Source organism: Macadamia integrifolia, chromosome 13 (assembly GCF_013358625.1).
Source record: "Macadamia integrifolia cultivar HAES 741 chromosome 13, SCU_Mint_v3, whole genome shotgun sequence".
In the NCBI taxonomy this organism is placed as follows: Eukaryota; Viridiplantae; Streptophyta; class Magnoliopsida; order Proteales; family Proteaceae; genus Macadamia; species Macadamia integrifolia.
The window spans coordinates 22918503-22935773 of record NC_056569.1 but is presented as its reverse complement, the minus strand read 5'-3'; the positions used below and the strand labels follow the sequence as shown (position 1 = coordinate 22935773).

General features: G+C 37.1%; 1 protein-coding gene across 2 annotated transcripts in view; it reads right to left on the bottom strand.

Moving 5' to 3' along the window:
• Window positions 1–17271, bottom strand: part of LOC122060022 (ribonuclease P protein subunit p25-like protein) — a 29473-nt gene that overhangs the window by 5596 nt on the left and 6606 nt on the right. For both annotated transcript variants that reach the window (XM_042623153.1, XM_042623154.1), the window contains exons 2-3: window positions 251–331; window positions 72–160 (exon numbers count right to left, since the gene is read on the bottom strand). In XM_042623153.1, the coding sequence (XP_042479087.1) occupies window positions 72–160; window positions 251–331 (170 nt within the window). The remainder of the gene's footprint in view (window positions 1–71; window positions 161–250; window positions 332–17271) is intronic.

Genomic DNA, 17271 nt, shown 5'->3' with positions numbered 1-17271 from the left:
CCAAATGTATCATAAAAATACTATTAATCATTGTCTACGGAGAAAGGCCAAAAATGGGACAAGAGACGTACGGTACAAGACCCTCCTCAATGGGCTCCCATACATCAGTTATACTTGTTGAGCTGATGGTAGTGTCTTGATGCAAGCCAGGGATTCTCTTCTGTTTTTGTATGTAAACAGCTTGAGTATGGATTTATAATTAAAGAATCACAATAAAGGAGAAGAATACATCTAGTAAGGTAGCACAAACCTTTATAATTTCAGCAATGGCCACTGTCTTGCTGATTGCCTGTCCCATTGCCTTCAAGACAATCTCTCTCACCCTCTTCTCCTGAATAAAGCATCATATTAATTATACATAGCAGCAAAAATAACTCTGATAGAGTACGGAAACAGTACATCTACACAAATCATGACCAGTTTTCAAGGGTGGACGCGGAAGAAGTTGATGGCACTATAGTAATTCTATCCAGCACTAGCCACAAGAAGAATTGCAATCAGAATCTTGAAATTTACAAAAAGAAGATAAAATATTGAAATTACTAAAAATATTAAAAATAGAATTACATTAAAATATTACTTTACTAGAAACAGTAAAAGCAGGACTCACAAAAATTTGTATTCAGTAACATACATATTACAAGTAAATTCAACTTTCACAATAAAGTTTTACAGAATCCAGAGGCCTCGGGGTGAGCTGTCAGAGGAGCTTCATTCCATCAATCCTTCTTTTTTTAATGCAAATCAATTGAATTTTGAAGAGGCCAGGCTAGGTATTAGGCCACTTAAAGTCCATCATTGAGACTCTTACTTTATCCCCACACCCCACACCCCACACCCCACCCAACCCAATACATAACAGTGGAAAGACCATGAAAGGAACTCCCTCAACAGAGAAAACCCCAAGACACACCACTTTTCAGTGAAAAGACTCCCTTGATGCTTGCATTCCTTCAAGCACAAGATAATATGATAATCAACATTCTGAGAAGCTACATCATGTAACCAACCAAATATTCTGAGCTCCAAAAAGACCATGGAAGGAACTCCCTCAACAGAGAAAACCCCTAGACACACCACTTTAGATGGAACATAAATGCTACTTTGTGTCCTACGGCTCTCTTCAAGTTAAGTGACCATGTTAAGTCTTGACTAGGTAATTGGAAATTCCCATTTCTGAGTCCAGCAGGAAGGGTCATAGTAAGTTTGGGAACGACAATAACATGAGAACGGATACGTATGGCAATTAAACGGGCCATATGGAAATAATACTTTTCAGAAATCCAGCACAATAAAATGTGCATGGCAATGATATGGTACGTGTTTAATACGATTGGTATATAAAAATCTAGAAGCAAAAATACAGGTTTATTTTGGTATTAAGAATGAACTAAAACTAGTTGTTTGCAACTAAATTCTAATATCACATGCTCTCATAAATACCTAAATACAATCTAGCTTTCCAATTGGGGATCATTTCTCAAAATTTTTTATTTTTTATTTTTTATTTTTTTTACATCTAATATTGATTAAGTTTAATCACGTCTTTTCAGTGAAAAGACTCCCTTGATGCTTGCATTTCTTCAAGCACAAGATAATATGATAATCAACATTCTGAGAAGCTACATCATGTAACCAACCAAATTTGCTGAGCTCCAAAAAGACCATGGAAGGAACTCCCTCAACAGAGAAAACCCCTAGACACACCACTTTTCAGTGAAAAGACTCCCTTGATGCTTGCATTCCTTCAAGCACCAGATAATATGATAATCAACATTCTGAGAAGCTACATCATGGAACCAACCAAATTTGCTGAGCTCCAAAAAGCTATATAACTTTATATCATCAGGTTGGCTTGGAAGATCATCTCCAAAGAGTAGAGTATTTGGGTTGAATAGGTTTACTCGAATCCCCTCAAATCGGATTCTTATTGGACTGTGAAAATTTCGATAGATGCCTCATGGGTGTGGCGTAAAATCATTACTATCCACCCCTCTATATCTTCAGCCTTCTCCTCCCAGATAGGCAACGAGGCCAACACTTTCCTCTGGCTTGACCCTTGGCACCCCAAGGGAATCCTTTATCACACTATAACCGCCAAAAGAATTTATGGCTCGGGCCTATCCAATTTTGTCCTTATGGCTGATATTATCTCTTCAGGCAACTGGTCTCCCCCAACCCATTCTTTGATCCAGCTTGCGGATATATGGAACTCATTGTCAGTTATCCCAATATCCCAGCAGCTAAGGCATGACACTATCCTCTACATGCCTTCCTCTACTAAGGTCTTCTCTTCCAAGGCAGCTTGGGAGTTTGTCAAGACTCGTGGCCCAGTCTCTCCATGGCACAGTCTCTTATGGTTCAAGCATCACATCCCCTGCTAGAGTTTCAAAGCTTGGAGAGTGTTTACTAAATCATAGACCATGAATTATTTCCTCATTCAAAGAGGCATTCCAGCTGACCCAATGTGTATCCTATGTGGCAATGAGATGAAGACTATAGAAAACCTCTTCTTCACTTGCACCAATTCTTCATCCATCTGGAAAGGAATCCATGACAAATGTTGGCCAGCCAATAGGAGAATTCTCCCCTTTCACAAAGAGTGGATTTGGATGGATATGACTTTTCAGAGAAAGATTGTTTGTGACATTATGAGAAGACTTGTCATCTGTGCTACAATAAACCAGATCTGGATGGAAAGGAATCATATGAAATGGACCTCCAACTCCCGCTCTCTTGATAAGATTTGGGGCTCCATCTTATTTGATGTCAAAGCCAAAGTCTCTCGGATTACTTCCACTTGTAATTCCTCCTCTAGAAACTATCATATTGTAAACTCCTGGGAGCTCCCGAACTCCACCATCAAGAATAGTAATGCTCTCTGAGCTAGTTTTGCTTTCTTATCCCTCCCCTTTCTAGGGGCTGTAAGCTTTTTCCTTTTTTCGCTTGGTAATGAATTATTTATTCACCCAAAAAAAAAAAAACTTTAGGGTATTACAAACTGTTGAACAAATTAGTGATCTACAATGAGTTGCCTGATGGCACTTTTGGTTTTAAATAATGCTTAAATAAAATGAAATCTTGAAACCACAGTGAACTTTGTGCAACACTATGACAAAAAAAATATTGATCTTCATTTCCCAACACCAGCCACCCAAAGGAAAGAGTAGTACAAGGAGCCCAAATATTGGGGATTAAGTCCTATACGAATTAAGTAGCTGGTTTCTATTTTGTTACAAATCTAGAATAATTTCTATTTTGAAGAAGACTTAAGCTGCAAGGGATTCTCCCTACTATATATAGTGGTTTCCTATTTTTCTTATTTCATTTAAGTTATAAATAAAGAGTAGATTCGAGAAATAATTTAGCCATTTTCTTGTTTGAGTTCTATGGGAGACGAAGCATAGTTTTGTGGGATTCAAAACTGCTCTACTGGATATGGGAGGCCTAACATATCCTTCCTTCTTCTTTTGAAGGCCATTTCTGTTACTCGCATTCTTGCGCATATCAGTTACTATTCTATTTTGATCTTCCGAGTATTATTTCTGTCCCCTAACCTTCATTGAGTTCTACTCATTTCTACAGAACAGGTTTTAGTGTTCAAAGTACCATCTTTCTCTCCCATTGATTCCACATATTGAGTTCCACTCAGTTCTACAGAACAGGTTCTAGTGCTGACACTACCATCTTTCTCTCCCATTGATTCCACATATTGATGGCAGTCCATGCATTCCTTTGACTTTTGAGTCCTGCAGCAGCAGTGTTTCACTTTGATTTCTAAGTTTTCTGCCAATTTTATGCTTTAAACCATTATTTTCCTTAGTTATTAATTCCATTCTCAGTTTTTAATTTGGGTTTCACTTTCTATTCTATGATTTAGCTACTATTTTCCTACAACAACAAATGAATTAGAAAATGCCCCCAAGGCCTCGAGAAAATAAGGGCTTACAGCCCTTAAGAGACTCAAATTTGTATAGATTTCCATCAGCAAATCAGCAGAGATGGTTTCCCCGTGGAGCCAGCTGCCTAAGTTTTCTCCAGCAAGCGCCTCATATCGACCTCCATTTCGATTGCAGAGCCTTATCCCAACTTAATGGGGTTGGCTACATGGATCCATGCCAAGACAAAGAGGGGAAATGAAAGTAAAAGGAAAGAAGCCCAGCCACAGCAAGTCAGGAAAATCTCAGATAAATGGGGTCGCCCACATGGATCATTGCTCTCCAATAGGCTCTATCCGAGGTCATACTTAGTACAAAACCCAAACTATGCATGTCATTCCTCACAACTTCTCCTATGATCATTTTAGGCCTACCCCTAACCCTTTTAGATCCTTCCATCAGAAACATATTACTCCTCCTTATTGGGGTGTCCCTAGGCTTTCGTTGACTTGACCATAGCACCTCAAACAACTTTCTCGGAGCTAGTCATTGACCTGGGCAACTCCCAAATCAGCTTTAATACACTCATTCATTTATACTTTCTAGTTTTTCTGCGCATCCATCTTAACATCTTCATCCCTGCTACACATAGCTTCACAATATGACACTTCTTAACTACCCAACATTCCGCCCCGTACATCATATTCAGTCATACAACAGTCCTATAGAACTTTCCTTTAAGCTTTAACTGGATACGTCGGTCATACAATACTCCAGTCGCAGCTTTCACTTCACCCATCCCACTTTAATTCTCTGTGAAATATCATCCTCTATATCACCTTCTTTATTTATAAATGATCATAGATCTCTAAAAGAGTCACTTTGCAATATCTCTCTTTCCTCAATTTTCATCATGTCCTTATCCATCATAATGTAACTAAAATTACACAACATATACTCCTCGTCTTTGTTCTACTAATCTTAAAAGAACCTAAAAAAAACATACACAGCTACAAGTATGCAACAATTCCTGACTCCAACTCAAAGAAAGGGATCAAGGAAAATCTTCTCATAAGTCAGTATATCAAAATATGTGAACCTCGAATCATCATATCCTTACTATTGGCGTTGCACTGCTAAAAATAGAAACTAACATCCATGGAAATATTCCATACGTGAGAAACTGAGATGAGATGAGTGCCGACATATAAGGTGTAATCTTCAAAATTCATGCAAAAATTTCATCAAAATTACTAAAATTTTGCCAAAACATTTCGTTTCATCAGGGGGACAAAATGGCCTATTAAACCGAAACTAGAACCTTGGCAGCAAGACAGGTACAAATTACAAAAGTATATAGAGATATATCATATATCCCTCATCCAAATAAAAGGAAGATCGGGAATTTATATAATTTTCTACATTGCAACTAGTATAGAAGGAGCTGAAAAATGAATGTGTAACAATTTCACATAATCTTCAAAAAAAAGCTAGCTATCACTTGAACTTAAAATTCCAAGGCAACATCTACACAAATCATTTTCAGGCATACGTAAGCATTACATAAGTAGATACAAGGCTAAGTTGGTCATAACCAAAAGAAAAATCTAAAATACTAAATATTCTATAACTCAAATTAAGGGGGGTGAATCAGTTGGCACTAATACTTCTCTCCAAAAATACCTTGACAATCACATTGCGCTGCAAACACTGAAATTGAGGCACACCGCACATCTGATACACCGTCGGCTAGGAGTCTCAATTTCACCAACTACAATTCGTGTCCACTGCCACCTTCAACCAAAGATGGTTAAGTGGACCAAAAGTGTACACCCACTTTACAAAAACAAACCACAACACTTCTATCCACAATAAAGCATCAACATCCACTCATGGTCATGACCCCTTTCACATGTTGGTGCCATGTCGCCCATATGTTATGTGTGCTAACCATGTCCCTTAAACAAATGAAGAAACGACAATTGTGTCCGCAATTCATATTTTGGACATAACTTCTCCATTTTAAGGGAAATTTTGATGATCAATTGCAAAATCTCTACAAGGACAAGACCTAGAGCTTGGGAGTGTTTTGAGCTACTGATGTGCTCATTAATGGCCAATTTCTGAAGTGAGAGTTTGATCTTCACTCTTGGAGCATTGGGAGCTTGGGATTTGCACTTGAGAAGCTACTTCGGTGTTGATTGGTGCTATGGAAGGTGTTAAAGCTTAAAGAAGACCTCTTAAGTGATTGGCTCATGTTTGGTAACTTCTAAACATCATTCCTTTTGTGCTACTGCAATATTGGATGTTTTAGACTGTAGATTGGATAGCCATTGTTATCATTGAAATAAGGCTTTGATTATCATCTCATACGTCATGGTAAAGGGATTGGAAGTTGCAGCTCACCAAGTGTTTGTTAAACTGCTTGGTAGTACCTAGGCTTCCACAGTTAGAGGCTATAAGGTGGGGTAGCAGCCCAGGTTTTGTATTATCAAAAACCAAATCATTGAGGAGAGTATCGAGTAATATACGAAACCCATTTGTGGGTATTGCTCCATGGAGTAAGTGAGAATATTTTATAGGATCGATATGACGGATCAATGAACAAAAAACAATACAATCATGAATCTAATTAACACATACCTAGATCCACGTTGTATTGGGAAGATACCATAAGATTTAGCTTTTTCCTCTCATACAATCTTCTTCTCCTAGCTTTCTCTCCTTGTCAGTCTTGTCTATTCCCCCCTCTATATAAATTGCCAATTAAATGCAACTAATGGGTGTTGCCTCCTTTATATAGATGGGAAGCAGGGACTAACCCTGAAATAGAGTACAAGTGAGACCATAGGAACCAATTGTAAAGAGGCCCACAGGTCTTTACACTTTAAGGCGATAGACCGAAGACCTGAATTCCCATTAGGGGATCAATTCTGAATCGGTCTTCGTACACCCATCCACTAATCCGCCCCACAAAATGACTAGTACTAGCCCATACATAGAAAAACATTACATTCCCCCCACTTGGACAATAACATGTCATTGCTTCAACCTTAGATTAGATAATTTGTGATTACAATATAGGAAGTGTTGAAAGTAGTTCACCTTAAAACATTACACTTTAGACCAAGCAAGAACACATACACCCTATCGTAAGCATCATCCCATCTCAAGTCAACATGGGGCACTACACGTCAAAGTGCATGTACTCTCACCTGCTTTTGGGCTACACACATGTAAAGTAATGGTATGGAAATCGCATGTCACAGTGATCAAACATGTCAAATCCATATTAGTCCTGACTTCCAACCAAAGTCACTAGTTACTCAAACATTGAGAGCTCACTGGGATCATTCTTCACATGGCAAACTACCACTAGAACTACCAAAATTAGTTACTTGATATAGAAGCTCACTATATTTCTTATCAAGAAGCTCATGGGGACTGGATCCATAAGTCCATATACACTAGCCCAATCCCTCAAACTGAGAAAACTCTATTAGCTCGCATAAAAGTGTGTATCTTATAAAACCTCTAGCACAAGAGAAGGATAACACAACGCAGCTGTACAGATAATAGAAATAATATGGCCATCAACTATAAACAGTAATAACAATGCAAGAAAGCAAATAATATTGAACTATCAAGAAATAAATATTGTTTGTATCAATAAAAACTACACTCCCACTAATAAAGTACATCTAAGGATTCAACTAATCCCATACAAGTAACATGCTCCTGAAAAGCCTTTGGAGCCAATCCTTAGTTAGTAGGTCTACTATCATAGCATATGTAGAAATGTGTTGAATAGTTATGTGTGAATCGAAGAAGAACATGTGCTCAGTGTCAACAGTCTTGAAACTAGGAGGCTGCTCCATGTATACTATATTCCCATTTAGGAAAGCAGTCTTCATATCCATCTGATGCCTCTAGGTCAAAATATGCAACCATAGCCACAATAATCCTGAAAGAATCTTTGGCATACACTGGTGAGAAAGTTTCTTTATACTTAACTCTAACTGAATCCTTTTTGCCACAAGTCTAGCCTTGTAGTGCTCAATCTCACCTTTAGCATCCCTTTTGGTCTTGAAAATCCATTTACATCTAATAGACCTGCTAGGTAAGCTCAACTAAGTACCATACATCATTAGCCTTAATTGACTTCAACTCATCATGCATAGCATCCATCCACTGAAGGCAATGAGAGCTATCAACTGCATGCTAAAAATATTTAGGATCAGACTCAATGCCCATATCAAACTCATGCTCTTGCAATTAGACGACAATCACTAGAAATAGGAGACCGACGAGTCCTCTTTGACCATCTCAAGGGTGCCTCTACAACTGCTGGCTCAACAAGGGTATAATCTATAATCAGAGCCATAAACTCCACCACTATAGGCTCTATATGTTCCTGAATAGGAACAGTCACCTGCTCAGTAGATGTACGAATTAGCGTGGATGATGAAAAAAGAGTATTGGTACAACATGTTCCTCAAAAGAGAAGTAACATGGCTAAATAGATGGAATACTCATATCATCCTCAAAGAAAACTGCTTGCTCAAACTCAATGACTCTGATAGTGTGAGGAGGACAATAAAATTTGTAATCTCTTGGCCTCTCAGAATAGCCAATAAAATGTCCATTGATGGCCCTGGGATCAAGTTTCTTTATTTGTGGGTTATAGGGCCTCACCTCTGCTGCGCATCCCCAAACATGCAATGAATAATACTAGGTTTCCTGCCATTCCACAACTCATGTGGAGTCTTCGGAAGTGACTTACTTGGCACTTTGTTCACGATATATACATTTTTTTAATGCATCTCCCCAGAGAAAATCTGGTAGACTTACCATCCATACTTCTCACTATGTCCATAAGTGTACGATTTGGCCTTTCGATGACACTGTTTTGTTCAGGAATACCTGGCGTGGTGTACTATGCATAAATTCCACTCCTGTAAGTACTTGCAAATGGTCCAAGATTATTGGTTTTATTATACCTACCATAGTACTCTCAACCACGGTTATATCTAATGGTCTTGATATTCTTTTCCATTTTAAGTACAACCTCGGTTTGGAAAATTTTAAAAGCCTATAGGGATGCGAATTTTTTTAGATAAAATAGATATAAACATAAGAAGAGTAATCATCGTTGAAAGTAATAAGATAACAATATCCTCCCATTGCAATAGGAGTGAAAGCATGGCTTAAAGTGTCAGTACTTATCGTACCGTATCGAGCGACACGTATCTGTATCGGCCCTTATCGATACATTACTACCAATACGATACATGGAATTTTAAAACCCTTTTGTATCGATATGTATCCTATGATACATACCGATGCACACCAATACAATACGATATGCACCGATACATACCGATACTCTATAAAAATTCAAAATCAAGGAAATGTATGTTTCGGTATGTATCAACTGATACATACTGGTACGTTACTACCGATACGATACATAGAATTTTTAAAACCCTTTTGTATTGGTATGTATCCTATGATACATACTGATACACAGTGATACGATACGTACTGATACTTTATGGAAAATTCAAAATCAAGGTGAAATGCACGTTTCGGTATGTATCGGTCGATACATACCGAGATGGTATGATACATACTGATACAGTGCGTTACAATTATATAATGGCCAAGATGGGTCATTTTTTAGAAAAACGTGATTTTTTTAGGGGTTTTTGTTCTAAAGTCGCTGCTAGGCATTTTTCTCTTTAACTAAAGTGGAAATCAAGGTTGGGAATAAGGATTTTACATTTATGGGACAACTACATACCTTGAATTCTTAGTGCGATACTCTCAATTTAGTGTTTATGCATAATATATGTTATACATAGCTTTGTTTAACTATTTTTTACGCAAGTGTATAGAAGTGTTTCATATCCATTTATGTGCGTATCTTTAGCGCATCTCCGATACGATACGATACCCTCTGATACGTATCTTACTTTTGGCCAACCGATACGACGACCGATACCGATACCGATACTTTAATCCTTGAGTGAAAGGACCACATATGTCAATATGTATCAACCCCAGTACTTCTTCCTTTCGAATTGTCCATTTGTTTCTAGCTCTAGTGAGTTTCCCCTTAATACAATCAACACATGTACCAAAATTTCAAAAGTCAACTTCATGAAGAACACCATCCTTAATTAACCGTTCCATCCTTGGTTTAGAGATCTATCCTAAACATCTATGTCGTAACATTGAATAATTTTCATCACACCTCGTACGTTTAAGTCCCAAGTTCAAGATATATACATTTTTTTAATGCATCTCCCCAAAGAAAATCTGGTAGACTTACTTATCATACTTCTCACTATGTCCATAAGTGTACGATTTGGCCTTTCGACAACACTGTTTTGTTTAGGAGTAATTAGCAAATGGACCAAGATTATGACCGGTTTTATTGTACCTACCTTAGTATTCTCCACCTCGGTCAAATCTAACAATCTTGATCTTCTTTTCCATTTTAAATCCAACCTCGGTTTGGAAAATTTAAAAAGCTTGTAGGGATGCGCATTTTTCTTAGATAAGATAGATATAACCATAACGAGAGTAATCATCGTTGAAAGTAATAAGGTAACAATATCCTCCCTTTGCAATAGGAGTGAAAGAACCATAACGAGAGTAATCATCGTTGTAATAAGGCAACAATATCCTGCCATTGCAATAGGAGTGAAAGCATAGTTTAAAGTGTCAATATGTATCGTACCGTATCGACCGATTCATATTTGTATCGGCCTTTACCGATACGATACATGAAATTTTTAAAACCCTTTTGTATCGATATGTATCCTACGATACAAAACGATACATACCGATACGTACCGATACTCTATAAAAAATTCAGAATCGAGGTGAAATGTATGTTTCGGTATGTATCAACCGATACGGTACGACACAGTGCACTATAATCATATAATGGCCAAGATTAGTCATTTTTCAGAAAAATGTGATTTTTTTAGGGGTTTTTGTTCCAAATATGTTGCCAGCCATTTTTCTCTAACTAAAATGGAAATCAAGATTGGGAACAAGGATTTTACATTTATAGGACAACTACAAACCTTGGATTCTTAGTGCGATACTCTCAATTTAGTGTTATGCATAATACATGTTATATATAGCTTTTTTAACTTTTTTTATGCAAAAATGTATAAAAAAGTATTTCCTATCCATTAATGTGTATCTTTAGCATATCTCCAATACGATACGATACCCTCTAATACATATCTTAATTTTGGTCGACCAATACAGCAACCGATACCGATACTTTAATCCTTGAGTGAAAGGACCACATATGTCAGTATATATCAACCACAGTACTTCCTTTCGAATTGTCCCTTTGTTTCTAGCTCTAGTGAGTTTCCCCTTAATACAATCAACACATATACCAAAATCTCAAAAGTCAACTTGATGAAGAACACCATCCTTAATTAACCATTCCATCCTTGGTTTAGAGATCTATCCTAAACGTCTATGTCATAACATTGAATAATTTTCATCACCTCATACGTTTAAGTCCCACAGCAACATCTATAGTAGAGGAATAATCTAAAAATGGAGGAGTAAAATGCAAATCAAACATATAAAGACCATCACGCAAAGTAGCTAAACCAACCAATTGGGATCCAAAATAATAGATAGTTTTATTATTTGAAATGTTAAACACAAAACCCTTGCTATCCACTTTTGAAACTGAAATAAGTTTTCGTCTAAGTGACGGTACATAAACCATTGTCTAATTTCAAAACATAACCAGAAGTAAAAGCCAAAACAACTACTCCTACACAATCTACTTGGATCCTCTAGCCATTCCCTACGTAAATGTGCAGTTCCCCATCATTTGATCTCCCCTTGTTTCTTAGATCCTGCATAATTAATTATATGAATACTGGCTCCAGTATCAAACCACCAAGAACTAGAAGAAACATCAACTAGATTTAATTCAGAGCATACTAGAACTAGAGGGGTAACAAGAAGGGCGACATTCTTACCTATGACCAAATCCTAGAGACAAGAAACAAGAAGGGTGGCATTCTTTTCTTTCAAATTCTTGAAACTGTAGCAACCAGCTTTCTTGTGACCAACCTACTTGCAATAATTGCACTTGCCTTTAAAACCCTTGGAAACCTAACCTTTGCCTTCGAAAAAAACTATCCAGTTTGGGCTTAAAGGACTGACTAGTCTTCTTGAAATTTCCAAATTCTCCTCTGAACTTTTTCCATTTCTTACCTTCATTTTGGGTGTTTTTGTTGGCTTCATTGGTAACAATTGCATAGTACCATTATGCTTATTTGACTCCTCTTGCACAAGGATGGAGGTAATCTGCTCAATAGTCCATTCTAGACTATTTACATTATAAGATGTCTTAAGAGAATCAAATTGAGCAGGGAGAGATTCCATAATTTGCCATACTAGGAATGCATCAGATATTTCACTTCCACAGTAGACAACTAGTTCGCATACTTGGTCATTTTCAGATTATGATTGCGAACTCCACTAACACCATCTTACTGAGTGTCTTCGAGAACATCTTTAGATTTGTCCCCTTTTTTACCTTGTCAAATATTTAAAATTTCTTGACAACTGCTGTCAGAAAATCCTTAGCCTTCTTTGGCCCAATTATATTGTCTCTAACAGATTTGTCAATGGTGTGCCTTATAACCAAGATATACAAACAGTTTGATTCCACCCACTCCTTCGAGAGTGTCTTGGCGTCAACATTACTTTCAGTCGTGGGCTTTGGAGGCCCATCAGTCAATAAAGCAATGTCTAAACGCTAGATTGCTAACATTACAATTAGGGATTCAAGCCACTCATAATTAGTACCATTAAGTGCCTTGATTGACTCAAAGCGAGATATCATAGCTCGTAAATACAAAAAATTAGTTTACAAAAATATGCATAATCAAACATATATCATAACAATATCACTAACAATAACAATAAATCTGACCAAGTGGGCAAATGATCAAATTTCTACCAGTCTCGTTCCTATAACAAATAATAGGAAAAACCCAAAATAATTGGTTGCAAGGTCCTGCGTCATTGGGGTCACACCTGTGGTGGAAAGATCGCCCAATATGCGGTGGACTCTTTCTAAGCAAAACGAGATGCTTAAAACAACACTTCCTCAAAATCTCATCACATGCGGTGGCAAGATAAAGGCTCCCAGTTCCATGAAGCTCAGTAACATCACCCTCACTCAATCAAGCAGGAGCGACCAAACGAAGACTCACCTGCGATGGCAAGAGCACAACGTTGAAACGAATCAATCGATTGGCCCGACTTTTCGTAGCAATCATCGATTACGTATAACAATACAGGCAACATGCCTTGCAATGAAAGATCTGAAACTTCCAAGTCCTTCGATTTCAATAGTAGTCTTAGAGATTTGTTGTTATCGTTTCAACGTCGTGCTCTTGCCACCACAGGTGAGTCCTCGTTTGGTCAATCCTGCTCGATCGAATGAGGGTGATATTGTTAAGCTTCATAGAATTGGGAGTCTTTATCTTGCCACCACAAGTGACAGGATTTCCAAGAAAGTAGAAAGTGTTGTTTCAAGCATCTTGCTTTGATCAGAAAAAGTCCACCGCGTATTGGGAGATCTTGCCACCCAATGGCATGCAGGAACTTTCACAAAGTTATTTTGGATTTTTCCTTTTACTTTGTTATGAGAACAAGACTGATAGAAATTTGATCATTTGCCCACTTGGTCAGAATTATTGTTTTTATTAGTGACATTGTTATGATATATGCTTGATTATGCATATTTTTAGTAAACTATTTTTTTGTGTTTACCAGTTATAGCATCCCACCTTGTGTCAATCAAGGCACTAATTATGAGGAGTGGCCTAAATCCCTAACTATGACGCTAGCAATCATGCGTTTGGACATTACTTTATTGACTGATGAGCCTCCCAATCCCACGGTTGAAGTAATGCTGAAGCCAAGACACTCTCAGATGAGTGGAAGGAATCAAACCATATGTGTATATTTATTGTAAGGCACACCATTGACAAGTCTATCAGAGAAAGTATGATTAAACCAAAGAAGGCCAAGGATTTTCTGGCAACAGTTGTGAAGAAATTCCAGAATTTTGACAAGGCAGAAAGGGGGACATATTGAAGATGTTCTCAAACACTCAGTATAATGGTTCAGTGGAGTTGGCAATCATAATCTGAAACTGACCAAGTATGCGAACTAGTTGTCTACTATGAAAGTGAAAATATCTAAATGCATTCCTAGTATGGCAGATTATGGAATCTCTACCCATTCAATTTGATTCTCTTAAGACAACTTACAATGCAAATAATCTGGAATAGACTATTGAGCAGATGACATCCATCCTTGTGCAAGAGGAGTCAAAGAAGCATAATGGGAATATTGAGCAGATAGTTAACGATAAAGCCAACACCACCACCCAAAATGAAGGTAAGAAATGGAAAAAGTTTAAAGGGAAATTTGGAAATTTTAACAAAACTAGTCAATCCTTTAAGCCTAAACTAGATAATTTTTTTCAATGGCAAAGGTTAGGTTTCCAAGGGTTTTAGAGGCAAGTGCCATTATTGCAAGAAAGTTGGTCACAAGAAAGTTGATTGCTACAGTTTCAAGAATTTGAAAGATAAGAATGTCGCCCTTCTTGTTTCCCATCTCCAGAATCTTATCATAGGTACCCCCTAACTCTAATATGTTCTGAATTAAATCTAGTTGGTGCTTTCCCTAGTTCTTGGTGGTTTGATACCGGAGCCAGTATTCATTTCAAGAATGGATAGCAAAGGTTTTGTGTTTAACATTGCAAATAATAAAAAGGTTTGTCATTTTGCAATGATTTGGTTCAATTCCAAATCAATTTGAGTTCAACCTCTTAAAGAAAAGATAAAATAGTAAAGGGATAAATAAGATCATGGATGACAACTAGCACCCATTACTTACCTTTCAATATGTCAAAACTCATAAAGGGAGAGAGAATCCCCAATAAAAGAAGTCAAACCTTGCATATATATATATATATATATATGTTTCCTAAAATAAAGGGCTTTCAATTTTGCAAATTTGAGAATTGGAAACTTTTTGACACGGTAACCACTAAGTCATTATAAGATTTGTCCTTATTTTTTTTCTTCTAATAACAAACCTATAAAGGGAAAGTAATCCAAAAGATAATAATATAAAAAACCTTTTATTTGCAAAACTCACAAAGTTAAGCTACCCAAAAAAAATCACATAATCGTATCCTTTTAAGATTCGACTTCTATTTTATTTTATCATAATAATTATAAAAAAAAAAATTGTGTTGCAGGTTTCATAGTGAAAGCATGAAATCGAGATCCACGAATCTTCAAAGTCCGATTTTTTTTTAAATCAAAACAATGGTGCAAGAAAATCAATACTTGGAAACTTAAGATCGAAACTCCAATCGATTGAAAAGTAAAATCGAACAAAACAAAATCGATTCATAGAGGCAAAACACCAAGAACAACACATTGTTCAATGATCCAATCATATACGCTCTGATACCAATTGATATAATATTTTATAGGATCGATATGACGGATCAATGAACAAAAAACAACAATACAATCATAAATCTAATTAACACATGCCCGGATCCATAACGTATTGGGAAGATTCCACAAACTTTAGCTTTTCCCTCTCGTACAATCTTCTTCTCTGAGCTTTCTCTCCTTGTCAATTTTATTAGCTCCCCTCTCTATGTAAATTGTCAATTAGTTGCAATTAATGGGTGTTGCCTCTTTTATATAAACGGGGAGCAAAGACTAACCCTAAAATAGAGTACAAATTGGATCCAATCGTAAAGAGGCCCACTGATCATTACACTTTAAAGCGGCTAATCAAAGACCTGAATTCCCATCATGGGATCTTTTAACCGGTCTTCGTCCAACCCAGTCTGTCGATCAACAACTATCAACTAATTCGACCCCACACAATGACTAGTACTAACCCATACATAGAAAAACATTACAGTAAGCTCATTGCCAAACCACATAAACTCCTTATATTGTGGATGTTGATGCTTTATTGTGGATGGAAGTGTTATGGTTTGTTTTTGCCGAGTGGGTGTACACTTCTGATAGTCCTGACCATCTCTGGTTAAAGGCGGGAGTGGACACGAACTATAGTTGGTAAAACTAGCGTGCCACAGTGATGTAGCAGCGCTCCGATGGATCAACCCACAGCCGCTCCAAACCCTGGACCAAGACCCAGATCCAATTTGGGTTCCAAGTTACTGATTTGGGTTCAAGATCATTAGAATATTCTAGGATTTTATTTTATTTGAGAATATTTGTTATCTTTTATTTTAGGTTTTTTTGTGGTAGCTATTAGGTAATTAGAACTTTCCAGTTTTAGTTTTATTGTGTTTCTATTTTATTAATAGATTTTAAATTAGGAAGTTTCTTTTATGTTAGATTAATTTCCTAGTTGGCACTTTCTTTTTTTTTTTAATAACTCTTTTCCTGCTTATGTAAAGCCATAGGCCACAGTAGTTTTAGTTGATGAATGAAGAAAAATTTGATTGGGAAACCCCCTGTGTGGCTATCTTCTCCCCCCCCCCTTTTCTTCTCCATATTCCTTGCAATCTCTCTTCCTATCCCCTCTTCTCTTCTTCTTTCTTTCTCCTGGTTTTTTCTTCTTTTCTGGTCTCTGTTCTAGCAAAACTTGCAACATGAGAAAACCATGGCTGATCCCATATATGCGAATCCTTTCAATTTAAATTTTGAAGCAAACAAATGCCTACCTAAAGCGACCTGAACCCTAGAATCTTATCCCCAAATAACCCCATTTTGCAAGATCAAGGTTCAGATATGTAGCTGGTTTTATACCTTACTGTCATGCCCAACTTATGGTTTGAGAAACTTTTTCTGAGCAGCCATTTACTGGGATTAAGAAGGCTGATCGAGAAGACTCCTCCCTTGAAACTTCAATCCAGATCTTGATCGGTAGGATGAGTTCTCCACTAATTCCCTCTCTTGAGTCTTTCGCCTCCCTCTTCTTGATTTTAGGTTGAAAACAACCTAAATCGTGGATTGTTTACTTTAAAGAACTACATTTTTATTTTTCAGGTTTACACCCACTCTTCTATTCTAATTATGTGTTGTCCCTTCTTTCCCTTCTATTCTAAGAATACCCCTCCCCTTTCACACGTTACTCCCTTCCTTTAAAGTGAGAATTCAAGAAGTCTTTAGGGTTTTGTCTTCTGTGTAAAAGTCCTTTTGTTTTACCTCTATATTGTTGTCCCTACTTTATCCTCTTATTTACACCCTGCCATCAAGTTGAATGCCCTTCCTGATTTGACCATAAGCAATAAATCAAATTCCCACTTAGGAATTTCTGGTAT